Below are 20,256 nucleotides of genomic sequence, written 5' to 3'. Positions count from 1 at the left end.
AGTACTAAAACTTACCTGGCACATACACTGTTTTTAATGAAAAACTGTTTATACTTCTAAATGATTTGTCTTGGCTTGTCTTGTCACTGCTATGCTGATGACACACAACCCTTTCTCTCCTTCTCCCCATCGGACACACAAGTCCCTGCCCGCATCTCTGCCTGCCTGAGGGACATCCAGAGCTGGATGGACAATCACTACTTGAAGCTCAACCCGGGTAAGACGGAGCTAATCTTCATTCCTGCTCTAACCTCTCCCCTCCTCGATTTTTCCATTTCCCTAGGGTACACCTTAGTGACGTCATCACCCTGTGCCAGGAATCTCGGAGTGGTGATGGACAACAGGTTGTCCCTCTCCAAGAACATCGCAGCGGTAAGCCGGGCGTGGAGATTCTTCCTGTACAACAACCGGAGAATCCGCCCCTTTCTCACCACCTACTCAACCCAGCTCCTTGTCCAAGCAATATTACTATCCCGCCTGGACTACTGCAACACTCTTCTGGCTGGCCTACCGGCATCTGCCATCAGACCCCTGCAACTTATTCAGAATGCTGCAGCTCGTCTGGTCTTCAGCCTCCCCAGACACTCCCACGTCACCCCCCTGCTCACTACCCTCCACTGGCTGCCCGTTATGGCTCGCATGGCTCAAATTCAAAACATTGGTCCTAGCATACCAGGCAGTCAAGGGATCAGCCCCAGCATACCTCCACAAGATCTTCAAACCCTACATGCCAGCCAGACCCCTCCGTTCTGCTACGTCAGGATGCCTGGCACCCTCCCCTCTTCGCACTTGCGCTTCCTGGTCACGTCTCCTGTCTGTTCTGGCTCCACGATGGTGGAATGACCTTCCCGTGGAGGTCAGAACAGCTGAGACCCTGACCACCTTCAAGCGGCAACTGACGACTCACCTCTTCAGGCTGCACCTCTCCCCATCCCTCCCTACCTCTGTGTAGTCTCTAATTGACTATGTAATCTTAGGGTTGTAGCTAGGTAAGCTGTTTATCTTAGTTGACTTAGTTATTGCACTTGTGCCTACTCAACTATTGCTTGTTTTATTTGCATAGACTGGTTTGTTGCTGTTTTTGTTGTGTTAAGTCTGCTTCATACTTTCCGCGTCCGTGTGTGCGCGAGGGTCTGCTTTGGTCCTCGTGACGTAAATGTCGTCATCTGCCCATGTCCGAAGGGTCTGCGCGGACCCCTATGAGGACGTCTGCGCACTGTCCAAAATATGCAACTACGCATAGCAAGTGCGCCGAATGCGCATGCTCCAGATAACAAAATTTAATGGATGCTTTGAAGAGAGTTGTGCAAGGAGATCCGCCATTACCCACATTTATATTGTCTATCTGAGCATTCATAAAAATATTCTTTCACCGCTCAAAAATCGTATTCCGTCATAGTAAAAAGATAAACCTGACAATAGCCCTAAGATACAGCAGTGAAAACGCTGCTGACTAAATAACTACATAAACGGGACAAAGTTTTAAAAAATGATACCATGCCATTCAAGTCAATATCTGGGACTAAATATTGAATAAATATACAACCTTCCCATTGGTTTTACGCATAGAGATGTCCCTTTTTAGGCTGAGTGGTTATATATTGTCTTGGACAATCCGTTTGTGAAATGCAAGCGCATTTGTGATGCCTGGGTACCTTCCAAAATGGCTGTGCGTAATACCACACCTGTTGATTACGGCGTTGTCGCCCTTTTTAGTACAGTCTGGCTTGACTGACAATTAATTTATTCAGTGGGTGGGAGTATAAGCTTTCTAACGATGTATAGCATGTCTAATTTTGCTTTTGGAATATCATTTTATAGGTCAGCGTAACCGAAAATTTTCTTATCATGGCATTCACTTTACGCATTCACTCTGTGGTCATGGAACTGGAATGGAGTGTAGATCGGGAAATGCGCATGCGTGGAACACCAGACCGACGCGGACCCTCAATTGTAGTATGAACGGAACAGTGTGCGCGTCCGCGTGACCAGTACAAGTCCGCAGTTGTCCGCGGACGTGGAACGCGGAAATTATGAAGCAGCCTTTAATCAGATTAACCTACAGGGTCCAAGTTAAACCGCGGTCGTTCCGTGCGCTTGTACTTGGAATTGTACTTCCCTCAAGGGTTTTCAACACACTTGTTCCTGGTTTTGGTTATACACTTTGTTGTACATCTGCCAAATGCCTGTAATATAATGTAATTTTGGCCCCTTTTTTTAGTATATGTACATGTACTTGTTGATGTTGAGTTTTTGATGCTTCTGTTATTTTAGAAAGGTTTCTTAATAGTTTTTTTTTTCAACTTTTAAAGAATACTTATTTTAATGTTTGGAATTTTTGTAACTAATAAAGACATAACTGTAGAAAATAGCAATAGCTCCACCATAACTGTTATGTGCTAACCAATGAATTACCTTCGTGACAAAATGAAGGTAATACATGAATAAGGTTTAATCTCAGTTTTAAATGCCAACTGAGATGTTAAATTTAACAATTTAACAGATTGAAACAAGGAAAACTTTTCAAGTGGAAGGTACTCATTATTACAGCAGCAGGAAAACTAATGTTTTTAAGTTTTACAATGCAAAGTTGGCATACTAAAATTCTAACCAATGAAACCCAGTTTACGTGGATAATTACAGAGATTGTGCATATTCCTGCCCCACTGCCCCAAGTCGGAAAAAAAGTCTCCCGGGGGTAGCCCCACTAACTCAACCACTTTTTGCACCTTACCTGCTCACCCCACGTCCATGCTTCGGGACGAGCATCCTTGTTTTATATAAGCCAATTGAAGATACAAATATACACAAAGGATACCTTTAATTATTATTATTATTTTTTAAGTAGGCCTATGTCTATTTTAAAATATCAAATAAGTCAAAATACAAAACAGGTACAATTTCAAAACACAATACAAATCTTCCAGTCATCCCAGGTCAGCAGCATGCGGTATGGAGTCAGCAGCTCTGTCCCTGCTCTTTCTGTCCCCTGTGCTTTTTATGCCGACAGCAAACAGGTGCGCCACTGCAACAAGGGAACAAGGTAGGCTAATTCATGCCATCTGTGTGAGGCAGAATCAACATCCAGCGGCTGCCATACATTACCTAGTCACCCAGAGCTCCACACAAACTTCCCAAGAATGACGTACAAATTTACACAACCCCTTTACACAATTAATGCTTTCTAATGGACTCTTGACATTTATATAAATATATTGTAACATAAAAATTGCCTGTGGCCACACTTGGGCCACTTATGGCAGCGGTATACTTGATAAAAAGGTGGACTTGGCTGAAATTGAACCACAGCCAAACACTGTGCCACATACAAACATGTGTATACTCATTGTGGCTTGGAGGAGATGGGAGAGAGTATGCAGCCACCCATGTAATCTTTTAGAACAACTGTAGGTGATCTCCGTTGGTGTACAAACATCTCGGCTAGTACAACCAGCAGGGTCAATGCCGAGCATTGTTTATTCCACAAATGTGGCATTTTACATCATTTGGCTAATTTGTAAGGACTATCCAGTGTTTCCACAGCAAGTATATTACCCGCTTTACCTTCCTGAGACCCTGTGTATTCATACAAGGACATTACATTTGGCTTCCCCGAGCTGTACACAGTATTTGTCTTAACTTACAACTGTTGTACTCAAATAAGGATGCTAGGCACTACTGATTCCGACTTGATGGAATCACAATTAACATACTGTATGAGAGAAGTGCCAGAAAAAGTACAAATTGTAAAAAATGACATCACGTTTTGATGTTGAAATCTATTCATTTATAATTAGAAATATTTGCCGTTTCATCTGGCATGCAACTCAGACACTTTTTAGTACGAACCAGTACGCCATTAATAGTGAAGTACTCATACAGGGACATTACCATGAAAGTTCATACCTAGAGCACAAATAGTATGACTAGCTACCATTTTGAATCATGTTCACTATGCAACCTGTGCATGTATTTCTTTATATATTATTGCATGTATAATACGTCTACATTGATTTTAACATTTTAATAGCTTTATTATTATGGCTCCAAGCAACAGGCTTTCAAAAAATGACCAAATGACGATCTGATGAATTTGCAGTCAGCATGGCTTATCAGAAAAATTCTAATAACCCCAAAACTGTATGATATAAACTTTCTATGTGCATTAACAGTTAGATCAAGAGTCCAGCCCTAAAGTGTTATCCTAGTCCAACTACATGATTGCGATTAAACTTCAATAGTATTTACAAATATTTTTTAAAATTCAAACACGACAAATCGCACTTCCTTTGCGGAAATGTCAAACTTCCTACAAGAAGGCCTCATTAGGAACATATATATGTGCCATATGGGATGGTTCTTGAAATGGCCACCATTTTGTTTTACATTTGCTCATCTATTACTTTTCTGAGTTCTTCCTTAACCACTGCTGATTCTTACGAAACTCGGAATTTTGCTAGAAGGTGTCACACAACAATGCAGTACAAGATTTAGTGGTGATTGTTCTCGTGAAGGCACTACAATAGTTGAGTTTGCAATTACTGAACAATCATAACTCCTGTACCGTTTGACATAGAGACCAGATATCTTGCCTCAGCTCACATACATTTATACAGGTATAATATTTTTCTCATGGCTATGTCAATATATGGCTGACAGAAAGCTAATAATTCAAAACCATTTAAGTTTGGAAAACTGGTATGGGCAGCAACAGTAGAATCAAGACTAGCCCAATCCAACCACAGGGTGGTGAAATAAAGATCCAAGAAATATTCAAAAATTCACTGCTGAATACGTTTTTGTATGTAATGCAAGGTTTTACCATTGAAATAGACTGTTTGATACACCCTGGTGAATTTATTGTGTTCACTAAAACATCCCGTTTTTTTAAGCATTAACACAAAATGATGGACCTCAATGCATCGCAACAGACAACAGGTACATTGATCAGCAAAATTTTCCATTACACAAAGATCATTCCCTGGATCCCTTGCACTTCTAAAGCAAATCACACAACGTAATTATGTCCACCCTCACATAGGGAAAATAAAGGGTCACAAAAGCATCCTCTACTATGTGGGATCAAAACAGGATGATACAAAATAAAACAAACAATAAATAAAGTGAGCAGGAAACAGTGGAAAGGGAGTATAATACAGAACTAGGACTCGAACTAGGATATTGCAGTTAGGCTATACTATACAATATGCCCAGACAATGAAAAACTGCATTCACGCTGTTTTACGTGGGAAAACATGGATTCCCACAGAAAACGCTGCTTTATTTTATTGTTAAGGAGTATATTAAATGAGTAAATAGAGTGAAATCACGAAACTAGTTAGGCTGCAGTAGTACTGAAATGTAAATATGGTATCACTGTCAGGTGTTTCGTTATATCATTTGCAGCATTTATTTCTGAGCAAAATAACGTTTTCTAGCTAAGCTGGCTAGCGAAAAAAGTTGCTGATGGACATCGTAACTTTTAAATTTCACATACTGCTATAATGAATGGGAAACATAAACGATACTAACGCATATCACATAATCACTCACCCAAATGAAAATGCATGAAAAGCCTAGGCCTAAATACAGCATTTTTCTTTCTTACCACAAACGCCGCCATTTATCTTAATGTGACGTCACCAATCAGTAAGTCGGAAAAGTCGGAGCCCAGAAATGATGCTCGAATTTCCGACCTGTAATTCCGAGGTCTACGACCGTTCAGTTGCTTTTTTCACAAGTCTGACCTTGTTTTTTTACTATTTCTGAGTTGTCTTGAACGCAACATAAGGGTCGGGAAAACGTTCATCATAACAGAATATGCGTTAACGTGCGTTAAAAAAATTACTGGCGTGAAAACGAATTTGCGTCAACGCGTTAACTTTGACAGCCCTAATATTTATTCCATATTTAGTTGCAGATATTGACACTATAATGACATGATATAAGTTTAAAAAATATATCTTGTTTATGAGCAGCGTTTTCACTGCTGTATTCGCATATCTTAGGGCTATTGTTGGGTTTATCTTGTTGCTATGGCGGAATCCAAATTTTTAGTGGTGAAAGAATATTTTTATTAATGCCCAAATAGACACTATTGTCCGGTGTGTCGTGGGTGGGGGTATAATTGCAGATGAGATTGCAGGGAGGGGGTGCTTGGTAAATGGATGACCAGCATGACAATTGTGATGCTTAGAAACTCCGTATTCGGTATAGTTGTCCCAAATAGTCTACTAATAAAGCCCAAACACAGAGTTTGTGTTTTCAAGTCATAGTTTGGTTGCAGAAGCACTGAAAGTATGAGTTGAAAAATCTCAGGACGCCAGTGTCATGGCCACTTGGGGATTACGCCAACAAGTTAAACAGACCTATGCCTACATAAGAAGACTCATTCACTGGTGTTCTGATAATGTCACCACACTGAAACATTAAATTCTATTATTTTTCAGCACATAAGACAGCAACTATAAAAGGAGCTGGCAGCAGGTCAAAATTAAATACATAGCCTGTTTATTAACAGGTTCGTGGGTGACCTTTCAGGATATTTGGAAACATTATGAAAACATTTATTAGTGATTATGTAAATATTACCATTTTAAAAACCTCCTGAAAATATTATCTTTACCTGCATAGATACCTTCCTTAATATTTTTCACCCTTGTATACCCAGGAAATCTGATGAACACAGATATGCCTTTTGAATGCAAAGTACACTTTCTTGATTGTTGATCGGTATGCTGTACTGTGGCTTTACTCATATTTTCGCTTCTGTGCATTTAATGATTTGTCAGTTCTTATTTTATTTCTTACATTTTTGTCTCTGCCTTGTTTTAATTTCCTTGTTTAATACTGTATGTCTAACTTTGTATCATGTTTGTTGGTTTCATTTTGCTTTTAGTCCGCAAATGTGCAGCACTTCACATTGCATTTTTATGTATGAAACAAATGAACAAACAAGCGCGAATCCGCAATAGCTGCGACCGCACACGCGCATGCATCCATGTGTGCATGCATCCACGCACACACCCTCACACAAAGACGTAACCTCTTCTTTGGTTCATGACAAACCTTTCCACAAAATCTTGTGCCAATCTGTGAATCCACTCGGGAGTTATGCGCTTTTTTGTGATAGGCCACACCCATCGCTACGCCCCCTCACACAAACATGTGACCTCTTCTTTGGTTTATGACCAACCTTTCCACAAAATCTTGTGCAAATCTGTGAATCCATTTCGGAGTAATGTGCCTTTTTGTGATAGGCCACACCCATCGCCATGTCCCCTCTTGGTCAATCGGCCTGGAATGTTTCTCAGCTCTACCTTCGATCATGACCAATGTCCACGCCAAATTTCAGCCTCCTGGAGCAAAAACTGTGGCCACTACGGGGTGGGACACTTTTTGTGGACCAACCGCCTAACCAACTGACCGACAGACAGAGCTATAGAGCTGCAGTCGCAGCTAATAAAGTATATTATTATATTTTCAGCGTTGTCAACAGCATATAAAAATGTACCTGTACGAGAAAGCAGAGATCAATACAGTGTTGGTACTATTAGGGCACGCTTGGCTCCGGCTATATCCTATAACTATTAATTGTGGAGGTAAATAATTCCCTCATGACCAAATCAGTACCACTCACAAAGATAATTGAACAAGTGCCTTAAAGGATCTTGTCGGTCTCTAAAAACACATTCCCTCCTAAATGCACTTCTTACTAGAGTTGGGCGATGTCTACCGAATTGGTATATGACGATGTCCACAGTTAAACATCGCGATGGAAGATGATTAGGGATGGGAATCGAAAACCGGTTCCAAGTTGTCCTATTCATTGGAATCGTATGCCTCTGAGCTTATAGATTCTGCTTATCAATGCCAGCATGTTTTCACGACAGCTGCGCATTGCAAAACAATGACATAACGCCTTGGGGGAGGCACGCACGCAGGCAGCACGCTGCCTCTCTCAGGTGTTTGTTTTGGACGGCAGCTGTCACAACAAATTTAATCCGGGCTGCAAAAATGATCCGGGTGATATACTGACATTCTAAAATAGCTGTTATACTCATTGTGACGTACTTAAAGTTTCATTACAGCGTCTGTTGCTATGTGGACACTGAAAGCCTTGATACATTCTGTTGCGATGAAGATTTTAAGACAACTCAGCAATTTCTCTGGATTAATGGGTTATTTTCTAGCCTGAAATTAGATTGTATTACTAAATGGCTATACATGTCATGTAACATGCAAGTAGTTGGCTATCTCCCTGGATATGAAGTAAATGTTTATACCAATAAATAATACTAATAAATGTGATTTTATCCATGGAACTAGCTATACAAAAAGGCAAAATAAATGTTGTGGTTGCGATTGTCGTTGTAGATGTCAGAAGGAAATGTCACTGACAAAAAACAAGACCAGGTCAAAACCTAGTACATGGCTGGACCTCTCCGGCCGACCAATTGTGTAACTTCATCACTCAGTCACTCAGTCAGTCACAGACATTCGTGATTGTAGGGCTGGCCCCGCTGTTGCGGTCCAGCCAAAAAGTTTGCTCTCTTTGCAGTGGTTTGGGCTGGAAACCAGCTGTAAGAGCGGGATATGCACAACACTGCCTACTGATTGTAGATAAGATCGCTGTGAGGATGCTTTCTATAGAGGATTTCAGCTGCATGCTCCAATATTATTGAAAATGCTGTAGCGGTGGCTAACTATAAGTGCATATCAGCGTATGACGAGTGCTATGTGCGTTGTGTTGATGTAAGCCCGTGTTTGGTTAATTTGGTTTCTATGATGGCGATCGTGACCAAGACATTTATTTTTCCTTTTTGTATAGCTATTTTTGTGGATAAAATTGCATTAATTATTTTATTTTTTGTTAAAAACATTTAATTCATATCCAGGGAGATATCCAACTACTTGCACGTTACATCACGTGTAGCCATTTACTAATATGATCGCATTTCAGGCTGGAAAATAAAGTTAGTTGATGCTGAAAACTGGTATGTAGGCCTACTCTTTTTACACCCAGAAAACGTATCAGGCATCGGAATTGATAAAGAATCGGATAAATAAGCTGAATTGGTAATGGAATCGGTATCAATAAAATCTTATCAATCTCCATCCCTAATGATTCAATCAATTCTCCTCTCTCCTCAGCACTCCTCCTTCCCCACCTCAGTCCTCCCTCGCTGCAGATGACTTTTCTTCGATGAGAAAATTGCAGACATCCGCAGCTCCTTCACGTCCACCGCCACCCTTCCCCACTCCCCCGTCTCTGTTCTCTCCCCTTGTTTCTCCACTTTCTCTCCCCTCACTGACTCTGATGTTTCCCAGCTCCTACTCTCCCACCGCCCTACCACCTGTGCTCTTGACCCCATCCCTTCCTCCCTCCTCCAGACTATCACACCTGACATCCTCCCGTTTGTCACCTCCCTTGTGAACTCCTCTTTGTCTTCTGGATGTTTCCCCTCTTCCTTCAAGCTGGCCCACATCACCCCACTGCTGAAAAAGCCCACTCTGGATCCCTCCGTCATCCAGAACTACCGTCCTGTTTCCCTTCTCCCTTTCCTATCCAAAACAATTGAACGAGCTGCTTCTAACCAACTCTCCTCTTTTCTCTTACTAAACAACCTCCTGGACCCCCACCAGTCCGGCTTCAGACCTGGCCACTCGACAGAGACCGCACTCCTCTCGGTCAGTGAGTCGCTTCACGCCGCACAAGCAGCCTCCCATTCATCTGTCCTGATCCTCCTAGACCTTTCTGCTGCCTTTGACACAGTCAACCACCCCATCCTCCTGTCCTCCCTGGCAGCTATGGGGATCTGTGGCACAGCACTAGACTGGATCGAGTCCTACCTCTCCGGTCGCTCCTTCCAAGTCGCCTGGGCTGGTGCAGTATCGGCACCTCACCCCCTTGCCACAGGAGTTCCCCAGGGGTCAGTCCTTGGTCCCCTCCTATTCTCCCTGTACACCCAATCACTTGGTCCTGTAATCTCTGCCCATGGGTTGTCCTATCATTGTTATGCCGATGACACCCAACTCTTTCTCTCCTTCCCCCCCTCTGACACACAGGTCTCCGCTTGCATCTCTGCTTGCCTGAGGGACATCCAGACCTGGATGGATAACCACCATCTTAAGCTGAACCCAGGTAAGACAGAGATGATCTTCATCCCTGCTCCATCCTCTAACCTCCTTGACTTTTCCATTTCCCTAGGGGACACCGTGGTGTCATCATCACCCACCGCAAAAAACCTTGGAGTGGTGATGGACAACAGACTGTCCCTCTCCCAGAACATCACGGCGGTGAGTCGAACGTGCAGGTTCTTCCTGTACAACATCCGGAGAATCCGCCCCTTCCTCACCACCTACGCAACCCAGCTCCTGGTTCAAGCAATGGTCCTGTCCAGCCTGGACTACTGCAACTCGCTGCTGGCTGGTCTGCCAGCATCTGCCATCAGACCCCTGAAGCTCATCCAGAATGCTGCAGCGCGTCTGGTCTACAACCTCCCCAGACATTCCCATGTCACCCCCCTGCTCACTGACCTCCACTGGCTGCCTGTTATGGCTCGCATCAAATTTAAGACCTTGGTGCTTGCATACCAGGCAGCTAAGGGGTCAGCACCAGGATACATCCAGAGGATCATCAGACCCTACACACCAGCCAGACCTCTCCGTTCTGCCACCTCTGGACGCTTGGCACCTCCCCCTCTTCGCGTCTGTACTTCCCGCTCCCGTCTCATCTCTTCAGGCTGCACCTCTCCCCACCCCTCCCTAGCCTATAGTTTAGCTCAATGTACCTAGTTAAAAACTAACGTAATCGTATTAGCCTATTTGGCAGGATTGTTTTTGTTTTTGTCTGATTAGGCAAATGTGATTCCAGTGCTAGTTTGTACTTGGCAGGATTGTTGTTTGCTGAACAGGTTACCCTACAGGGTTGGAGTCCTGATCTATGTGGTCACTTCAGGCACTACGATCTTTACTTCACTCTAGTGTGTTTCTTTTGCACCTCTGCACCTTGAACTAATGCACTTGTTGTACGTCGCTCTGGATAAGAGCGTCTGCTAAATGCCTGTAATGTAATGATATTGTTGTTGGGGGAATGTTGGATATTAATTACTATTTTTATTTGTTGCACATTTGAGCCCATTCACAGCCCATCCTCACCTTCTCACCCAGTCTTTCCTTACTTTTCCTCCCGATAGCCTAAAAGCTACCTCATTAAGCAGATCATCTGATTATAAAAAATATTTTAAATACTAGTCATAGTGATGTAACTGCAGAATATACCAGTGAATTAAAAAAACAAAAAAAAACAGCAGTCAGCCCAGTGGATGTGAGCGGTTGATCAGTGACGGTGGCAAACCTTCACGATGGCGGCGACAAACTTGGTCGTTAAAAAAGGTACCACTTTGCCCATCTGGCAGTACTTTGGGTTTTGGCCTAACGAAAGAGGAGAACCAAGAGACGCTTCTGAAGTGGTGTGCAGGATTTGTGCTAATGTAATCAGCGCAAAAGATGGACAGATGAAGAATCTTCACAACCATTTGCGTGTACACCATCCCGTCAATTATGCAACATCGCCATCACGACCTGCAACTGGCCCTAGCAAAACAGCTAGCTACCACCAACCAACCATATCTGGGGCTTTTGCAAAAAGTACAAAATACAAGCGTGACAGTGAAGGATGGAAGCAGTGTTCTGATGCTGTAACTCGCTACCTAGCAAAAGAAATGGTTTATTTTAATACGGGAGAGAAGAGTGCATTTAAGGCTATGCTGCAGACATTTGACAAGCAGTATGAGCTGCCAGGTCGGAAATTCTTCTTGAAGACCGCAGTCCCAAAGTTGTACAACGACATCAGAGCAAACATTTCAGCAGTGCTGGATGATGTGGAATATTTGGCCCTGACAACTGACATGTGGTCCAGCTGCAACATGATGGCTTACATGTCAGTGACCGCACATTATGTCAGCACAGAGTGGACAAGAATCGAAATGCTTACAAACAAGCTGGAAAGCCATACAGCCAACAACCTGGAAAAGGCACTGTGGGGGGCCATACATGAGTGGAAAGTAGAAGAAAGAAAAATCTCCTGCATTACTACTGATAATGGGGCCAATATTGTGGCAGCCATCAGACAGTTAAAATGGCCGTGGTTAAGTTGTTTTGGTCAAAACCTGAACATTGCAATAAACAACTCACTTCAGCAGCAGAAGGCCAGCACTGATCGGGCATTTGGGGTTTGCCAGGCAGTCAACACTACTTTTTCCCCACAGCTGGTTAAGAAGATGTGAGCTGTGCAAAGCACAAGAGGAGCACTCCTTGATCACAGTAATTAGGAAAGTGTGGGCCGGCCGATACCTAGCTAATTGCAATAATATAATAAGTGTGCAATTTCCAAAATGTAAAACCATACTATATGTGCATACTAAAATAGCTTTGCAAACGAAGCTATTTAAATGACACAATAGTCTATTACACCAGTGCAAGTGTGCGAGCAGACGCACACAAAAACATGAATGACTTGCATAACTAAGCTTATATGTTCAAGTGATTTGACACTGTGTGATCATCACATGGGAGGCTATGTGTAGTAGCTATTTGTCAACGGTGGTTGAAAAAACATAAATGTGTGCATCGTAAATAGCATAGGTTGTTTAGACCTAGGTTCATTATGTGAGCTATAGGCTAGAAAGCCTTACTATAGTTACTTAGAAGTTATTAATAGCCTAATGCTGAATATGTTTTTCCTGACAGGACTGTGCAACACGATGGGGCTCAAAACAACACATGGTGGTGAGAATCCTGGAGCAGGTGCAAGTCATCAAACAGGTGTTTGCTCAGGACAAAAGCCGCCGCCTGCTCCCGCAGCTTACATGGCAGGACATAAGTGTTCTGGAAGCGGTTAACAGCGAGCTGAAGCCAGTTGCGGAGTTCATAGATATTCTCTCAGGAGAAAACTATGTTACTGTTTCCTCACTTCTGCCCATGTTAGCCCACCTGGAAGGTGTGCTGAAGGAGTCAGTGGAGGATGCCAAACTCACAGCCGACCTGAAGCGTGTCATCCTGGAGCAGATAGAAGGCAGATATGGCAATGATGCCAACCAGAGGATGATGCACAAAGCAACACTGCCTGACCCAAGATACCGAGGGGACCACATGAAGCCACCCGAGCTAAGTGCCACAAAAACAGAACTGGTAGCAGAAATGGTGGCAGCAGCAGCAACACGCGCAAGTCCGACACCCGGTCCGGCACAAGTGAGAGAAGAGGAAGAGGAATCAGGTGCTGGCACTGCGCCCAAGAAGAAGAAAGGTTCACTGGGCAGCCTTCTTGGGAAAAGAGCAGCTACAGCAGCCACGCTCACTGCTGATGAAAAAGCTGAAGCAGAGATGACAATGTACCTACAGGAAATGCTATTGGTGCTGGAGAAGAAGACCCACTAACCTGGTGGAAAGCTAACCAGGGACGGTTTCCTCTCATGGCCAGCGTCGCACGTAAATATTTGTGCATGTGTGCTACCAGTGCTCCATCTGAACGTGTGTTCAGCACAGCGGGTAGTGTTGTTACTCCACTCCGCAGCCTATTAAGCCAGAAAAGGTGAACATGTTAGTATTTTTGGCCAGAAACCTTGAGCTTTAAATTTGTTCTGAGTTCCAGACACTGTCTATCATGGTAAAATGGTACCATGAAGCAAGTACCTAAAAGCATTGGTGTAGCCTATTTAATCTAATTTAACCAGGCCCATTTAAATAATTTTATTATTGTTTTTGTATAATTTGTTTCGTTCGATATTGCATAATTCGTTTTGCATTTTTTTGCACAGCAAAATCTTGACTGTTAAATTGTGTTAATCGAACTCTTTGAATGTAAAATGGAAATCCCGAGTTTTAGCCTATAAAGTGTGCTCTTGTTCTGTTTTTTCTAAATAAGGTTGTGATCGGGAACAACTTCATTCTTTTATTTCGATTTAACATTTTATTTGTCTTTTATGGCTATTGTTACCTAATCAGAAAAAAAAGTAATTATTTGAAGTCGCTGAAATCGGGCCAGGTAATTAGCCTAAGCTAGAGCCACTTCAAATGCAATGTGGAAAAATTGGGTTTTTAACAGCCAGGATGTGACAATAAATCAGCAAGAGTTTCCTCTAATCATTACAATATTAATAATTTATTGATTGTATTTTTCCTAAACATGAAATATTCTCAGTTAAATGTGCAGGGTGAGATATGGTGAAAAAAAGGGTCAATGACAATATAACGATTAGGAATTATTTGTTTAAGACAGGTGTAGCACTTTGCTTCATGTTTGATAGGCGTAGGGATTTGGGATTTGTTCTTAGGTAAGAACAGAATCTACGCACACTCAAGAGCACAATTACGCACATTTGAGTGCTGACATGTTTATCCAAAATAATTGGTTATTAAGTTTTATTCAATTCTACAGTTGTATAATATTATAGGATTTAAATTACAATAATATTTTTATCATTTATAATATTTTTTAATAATTATTTTCATTATTTTACGAAGCATTAAGCTGCCAGGTTCCACCTCAGATGGTGGTTGCCTCAGCAGGAGTTCATCTGTAAATAAATGATAAAAATCAAACCATTGTAGTGACCTTTTATTTTTGGGGGTTTCAATTATGCAATGTTTGGCCTATACTGCAAAAGCAAATGTTTAAATTTTGAATACAAACTAAGCACTTAGGTAACACACTTTTTAAACACATGAGAACACTTATTCAGAGGCGTCACTAGGGGGGTGTAGACCGCACCGGGTGACACCATCAGAGGGGCGTGACACCAAAATGACTGGCAATAAATTTTTTGTGCAGCAACGGGTTGAAAAAGCTAGTTTCTCTGATGCAGTTTATTGCCGGTTGATTTAATTAGCGGTATTAATATGATGAGAAGCGCTTTGTCGTTTGAATGCATAACACGCAATTCCTTACGCCCACTCGCACCAGCATGTTTTTTTTTTTTTTTGCCTCAGATTTGACATCAAACCATTTTTTTACTTCATCAGTTGTGCGACCTTCCCCGGATACAGCGTTCACTGAACGAGTAATAGCATCCCATGCATCTTTTTTGTGTTATTTTATATCCTTCTAAATATGACAGGTCGCTTGCCGTTCACTTCCTGCAGCAGTACCTCCACTTCAGAACTACTGAAGTTTTTCTTACGTTTGGAGGAGGGATGTGACGGTATACCGGTATGACGGTATACCGTAAAATTCAAATATGAAATGGTACTATCATAAACATACCGTAATACCGTGATAGTAGATCACGTGACAAAAGCTATTTTCATGCGGGGAATTTTTTTCCAATTATGACCCTAATAAAATATCTAAATAACCCATATTAAATAATATACTGGACCTGAATTGAGATAATGAAATCTGATCCTAGATCTGTATTTATAGGCCAGGTCATTTAAAAACACAGGTCGCGTCTTTCCAGCCAATCATTATACTTGATGCATGATGTGCGTGCCCCCACTGGAGCGAGCAGCTGCAGGGCTGCCGTTCTCCCGCTTGTTCTTTCTGATGTAGGCTAAAATGTAAGCTAGCTTGCTACCTACAAATTACCAGCGATGTTATTTTTTTCCATTCATGTAAAAAACGAGTTAAAAACTAGATGAATGAGTGCCGACGAGTCAGGTGAAAGCAGGGGAGAGGCAAAGAGAAAGTCGTCGGAAGAACTGAAGTTGAAGTTGAACTCAGACTAGGTAGTGCCAGTTATGCACTGAGAGACTTTTTGGAAGTTTTGAAGAGAGACATGCTTTCACAAGAACAAACAAATATTGATACAGCATAACGTTATAATTCTACACTAATGACTTATACAACTGTTGTTTCCATGCTGATGAATCATAACGTTATAGCTCTCAACGATTACATGTTTGAGCGATTTAATTGTAGGCTATTTGACATCCATAGACCAGGCTTTTTAGTGTGAGTCTATTCATCTGATTAGGGTCCAGGGAGTTGCCTGCTTCCACGCAGCGTATGTGGTGCGCAAATGTTTTTCTCCCCTTTGTGGCTGTTGGTATTGCACTCATTGGCTGAAGTATGTGAGTAGGCGTGTCAAACAAGGTTGTTGCTTACAATAAATAGCCTACGCTATTTTTGTAAAATTAGCCTACATATTTACACGTATGATTTCTCTTTTTTGTCTGTGTACGATAATTTTCTTTAAACTCTGATAATTTTAAGCCTCCGGTACGATAGTTTAATATTTCCCACCTGGCAGTGGCAACGCTGGCTAGCTAGCTGTTACGCCGGGCACCCACCGCACGCGTCGCGTAAGCGTCGCGTAAGCAGCACGGCGCGACGCGTAGGGTGTCTCCACTGGTTCCGTTTGTGTCGCGCAAAGGCTTGCGTAAAAGCTATATATTCCTAGTAGCTCTCGCAGTCTGCAGTGGGATTACATCGTGTATTTCACGTTTGTTCACGACTGTTGATTATGGGTTAAGTGAATACTTTGGTGAGAGACCTTTTTCAGTTTGTTAATTTGGTAATATTTCGTTAACTCGTAAATACGTGAGAAAGTAAACGCTTTCAAGAATTACCATAAACTTAAATCGCAACGTAGCCTGCATAACAATCAATCTCAAACTGTATTAATTTATTTGCTTGGTTAACAAGCGTGCCAATTTCATGAAGAATATATAATGATCATAATAATAATAATAAATAATCCGTAATCAACCATTGGGAATTCCCGTGTTGTCTTGTCATTCACGTCAAAACATTTATAGGATCATATTTAGTAAAATCATCATGAAAAAGACAGTAACAGTTTAATCTTGAAGGGATATGAACACCACAACGCCATGAACACCGGAAGCTTTGAAGTACAAGCGCAATAAAGGCTTGCTTACAACTTCATTTATAAAATGCATTTTCATCGGCAAAACCACTAAATAATCTGATTTTTTAAAAGCTCTGTGGATTATCTGATTTTTATTAACAAGCCCTTTTTGAAAGCACGGCGAACGAACACATCGGAGAAGTCAAATAGGCTGAGCAATGGTTGGTTAAAAACTACCTTCCAACACTCGAGCTAACAAACCGCTGCTCGGTGCATTCACTGCTACGTCATTCAATAGGCTACGTCTTTCTGTGGTGTATTTTCAAATTTACCCCACCCCCTCCGCAAAATAAGACAGCGAAACTAAGTTTGCCTTTTCCCCAGGTTCCAGTTATTTTTTTATTTTTTTATTTTTACAAAACGAAAAGGCTTGTATTTTTTTTAGCTGCTTATAAAATATCTGGGAGGTAACTAGGGACACACCCCCAGTAATATAAGGATGAAATATAAATCAGAGCATGTATACCTAGCATTTTAGAGCATATTTCTGTGTATAAACAGGCCACCGTGACGCGCGACAAGCCGAAAAAATAGAACAGAAGCGAAAAACTACGCTTCAGTTCGCTTGTGTCGCGCGAGCTTCGCAGCCGGTACGCGACGCGTTCGCATCTGGTGGAGACGACGTCGCCCGCTGCCGTTGTAATAACAGTACTTCAACTACGCTTCAGTTACGCGCGTAGTGCGCTCGCGGTCGATACGCGTGCGGTGGGTGCCCGGCTTTATACAGCTGCACTGCATCTCCGTTTGCAGTCCCTTACAACACTTGCGATGTCTGACGCTGATTCTGATGTCGACCGTAATGAAGAATCATATCCCCCCAAAAAGCGAACTCGTTCATCCGTGTGGGTTCACTTTTTTATTCAGGAAAAATGATTTTTATTATTCTAAATATAGCTACAATTACAAGGAGTGAACTATTCAGTTGCGTTTTTTGTTTTATTTTTCAATTAAAATGGTTTAAAAAATCTGCAGATGCACAAATAAACAGATCGAGTTGTAAACTTTGTGTTTATTTATTTATTTATTTATTTTTAGCTTAAAACCAGATACCGTGATATAGCCTAGGCTACCGAAAATCGTGATATTGAGTAGTACGATTATCATACCGTGAAATTTTTCATACTGTCACATCCCTAGTTTGGAGTCCAGTGCTCCAGCATCTTTAGATTTTCATTTGGGCATTCTTGACTTCTCTCTCCACTTTTCATTTCGATTTCTGTGTGCGCACACGGCCCTGCAGTCTCATGCTCTTTTATGGGGATTGGCAGGGCGTTTACCTATGCTAATTAGGAACAACTGGCACGCGCTTTACATTTACGAGGACAATGGGAATCATCATTTTAAGAACACGTGCAAACAATTCTGCGGTTTAAGAACGCATCGTGAATCTGACGTAGACTTTTCTTAGGACTTTTCTCAAGAACAAATTTAAGAAAAAACTTAGGAAGATATTGGTGAATGAGGCCCAATGTCATTGTGGATATCTGAAATGTTCTTTTTGACTAGGAAGAATTGAATTACGGATATTGGGATGGCAGGTATGCCATCCCGCCAAGTTACGCCTTGGTGTGGGGGCATGCCCCATACCTATACAGCACCGAGAGTTTGGCACTTTTCAGGGTTCCCCACAGAAATAACCACAACTGCCACAGACACTCAGCCCTTATAAACATTAAATTCTGTACATTCTCACCCCATTTCAACAGACAGAATTCATAAACAACTACACATGTCCACACAATAAAGCCCCAAACTAAGGGGATTTTGCATTTTCTCCTTCTTCTTCTTCTACTTCTTCTTCTTCTTCCTATTTTTTCTGCCGCCTATCCCACTAACAACATGTCTCCCCATTGCTCATTTTACTGACACCAGCCAAATCTTCACCTACACGACCCAATCAAAAACTTGCATACACACGCAAAATACCCATACCTTTTTACTCTGAAACATTTACAGTTTAAACAGCTAGTCTGCCTGTGGCCTAGTGGGCAAGGTTACAGTGGGGTCCTAGGTTCAAGCCCAGCTAGGAACACGTTTCTTTAACCTGCTTTAACCCTCACTAATAATTGTCTACTACTTCTCAATTATTGCTTTTGCACCATATCTACCCTGGCCCTGTGTTTTGTAATCTTACCATTTTCCAATGTCATGCAAACTTTGTGTCAGATCAAAGTGTCAAATATTTTGAATGTCCTCAAGGAACACATTGGAATTCATGTGGAAAACTGCTGGTGAGTAACTACAGGAAGCATATTTCTCCAGAAAACATGTTTATACTTGCTTCTGAGCTCAATTTGAGTAAATGTACAAGTTATTGTATATTTGCTACATACAATAAACACTGCATGTAAAATACATATTGCACATACATACATAGAGAACTTCTTTATCCCCATGGGGACATTTCCGTCGCAGCATGTTACATTCACATTTACGAACACACATTTATACCAAGAAACATACAATCATTCACGCAACAGAAAGGCTGGGCAGCGAAATACATACATACCAAAACAAATTGGATATATAGACACCTATTCAATCAATCTTGACTGTGAGAAAGCCATCCACACATATGTTTGGCCTGTCCATGTACTGCATGCTTATACACACAGGGCCAAGTGACTTGAAAGAATTGAGGAAATATTGGGTAGCATTGCTTTGGAATACATCTTATTTAATTTCGGTGAGGCAAGATAGCCTATATTGTTTGTAGTACCGTAACTTGGCGTCATTTTGATATAATACTTTTAATGGCAGGCCTGGATTTTGGCAGTCTGAATGGATGAGTTATAGACGGTGTATGTCTTGTACGTGTGAGTAACTTGGCATTTTTGTACGTTGAAAACGTGTTTTTTATGAGATCTGCAATACATATCCAGTCTAGCTATTAAATGTTAAAACGGCTTGCCATATATGTGTGCTATCTTGGTAGAAACTGCAGGGGGCTCATTTATAAAATGAACTTGTGTGCATATGTCAAGTGAAGACCTGACGTAGAGCCACAACCGTTTCCACGGTCAAATCGAGTCATGTTGAAATTTTATAAATCACTACTTTGACATGATTTTCTACCTTCGCGCCACATAGTTGATCTGAAATACGTTTTTATAAATGAGGCCCCAGATGTGGTAACCTAGTATGAAAGTTCACCGATGTCCTCTATTCTACTGCCCGCTTGTGGAAAATAATGCGCAGGCCAGTTTAGAGTGAGCGTCACGTACATATTGCGCCCGACAATAAGCAGCTTATTTTTGGTGAATTGTAGGCAAATGATATTTTAGTACATTCAAAGGCTAACTAATTACAAAAGCTAATATTCAAACTCAATTTCATGGCACTTTTGACAGCCTTAATCACAATGATGAAAAGATCAAAGTGT

General features: G+C 41.7%; 1 protein-coding gene across 5 annotated transcripts in view; it reads right to left on the bottom strand.

Annotated features, from left to right (window-relative positions):
* Positions 1-20,256, bottom strand: part of LOC135254976 (zinc finger protein 710-like) — an 88,699-nt gene that overhangs the window by 65,055 nt on the left and 3,388 nt on the right. For 3 of the 5 annotated variants that reach the window (XR_010330015.1, XR_010330014.1, XM_064335620.1), the window contains exon 2: positions 13,442-13,577. The exons of the other annotated variants lie outside the window; for them this stretch is intronic. Coding sequence is in view for 1 of the 3 variants with exons in the window: in XM_064335620.1 (XP_064191690.1) it covers positions 13,442-13,507 (66 nt within the window). In the remaining 2 variants the exon portion in view is untranslated. The remainder of the gene's footprint in view (positions 1-13,441; positions 13,578-20,256) is intronic. 5 annotated transcript variants of the gene reach the window in all.

Source organism: Anguilla rostrata, chromosome 5 (assembly GCF_018555375.3).
Source record: "Anguilla rostrata isolate EN2019 chromosome 5, ASM1855537v3, whole genome shotgun sequence".
Lineage (NCBI taxonomy): Eukaryota > Metazoa > Chordata > Actinopteri > Anguilliformes > Anguillidae > Anguilla > Anguilla rostrata.
Note: the sequence above shows the minus strand (reverse complement) of the source record. Positions and strands in the feature narration are given on the sequence as shown.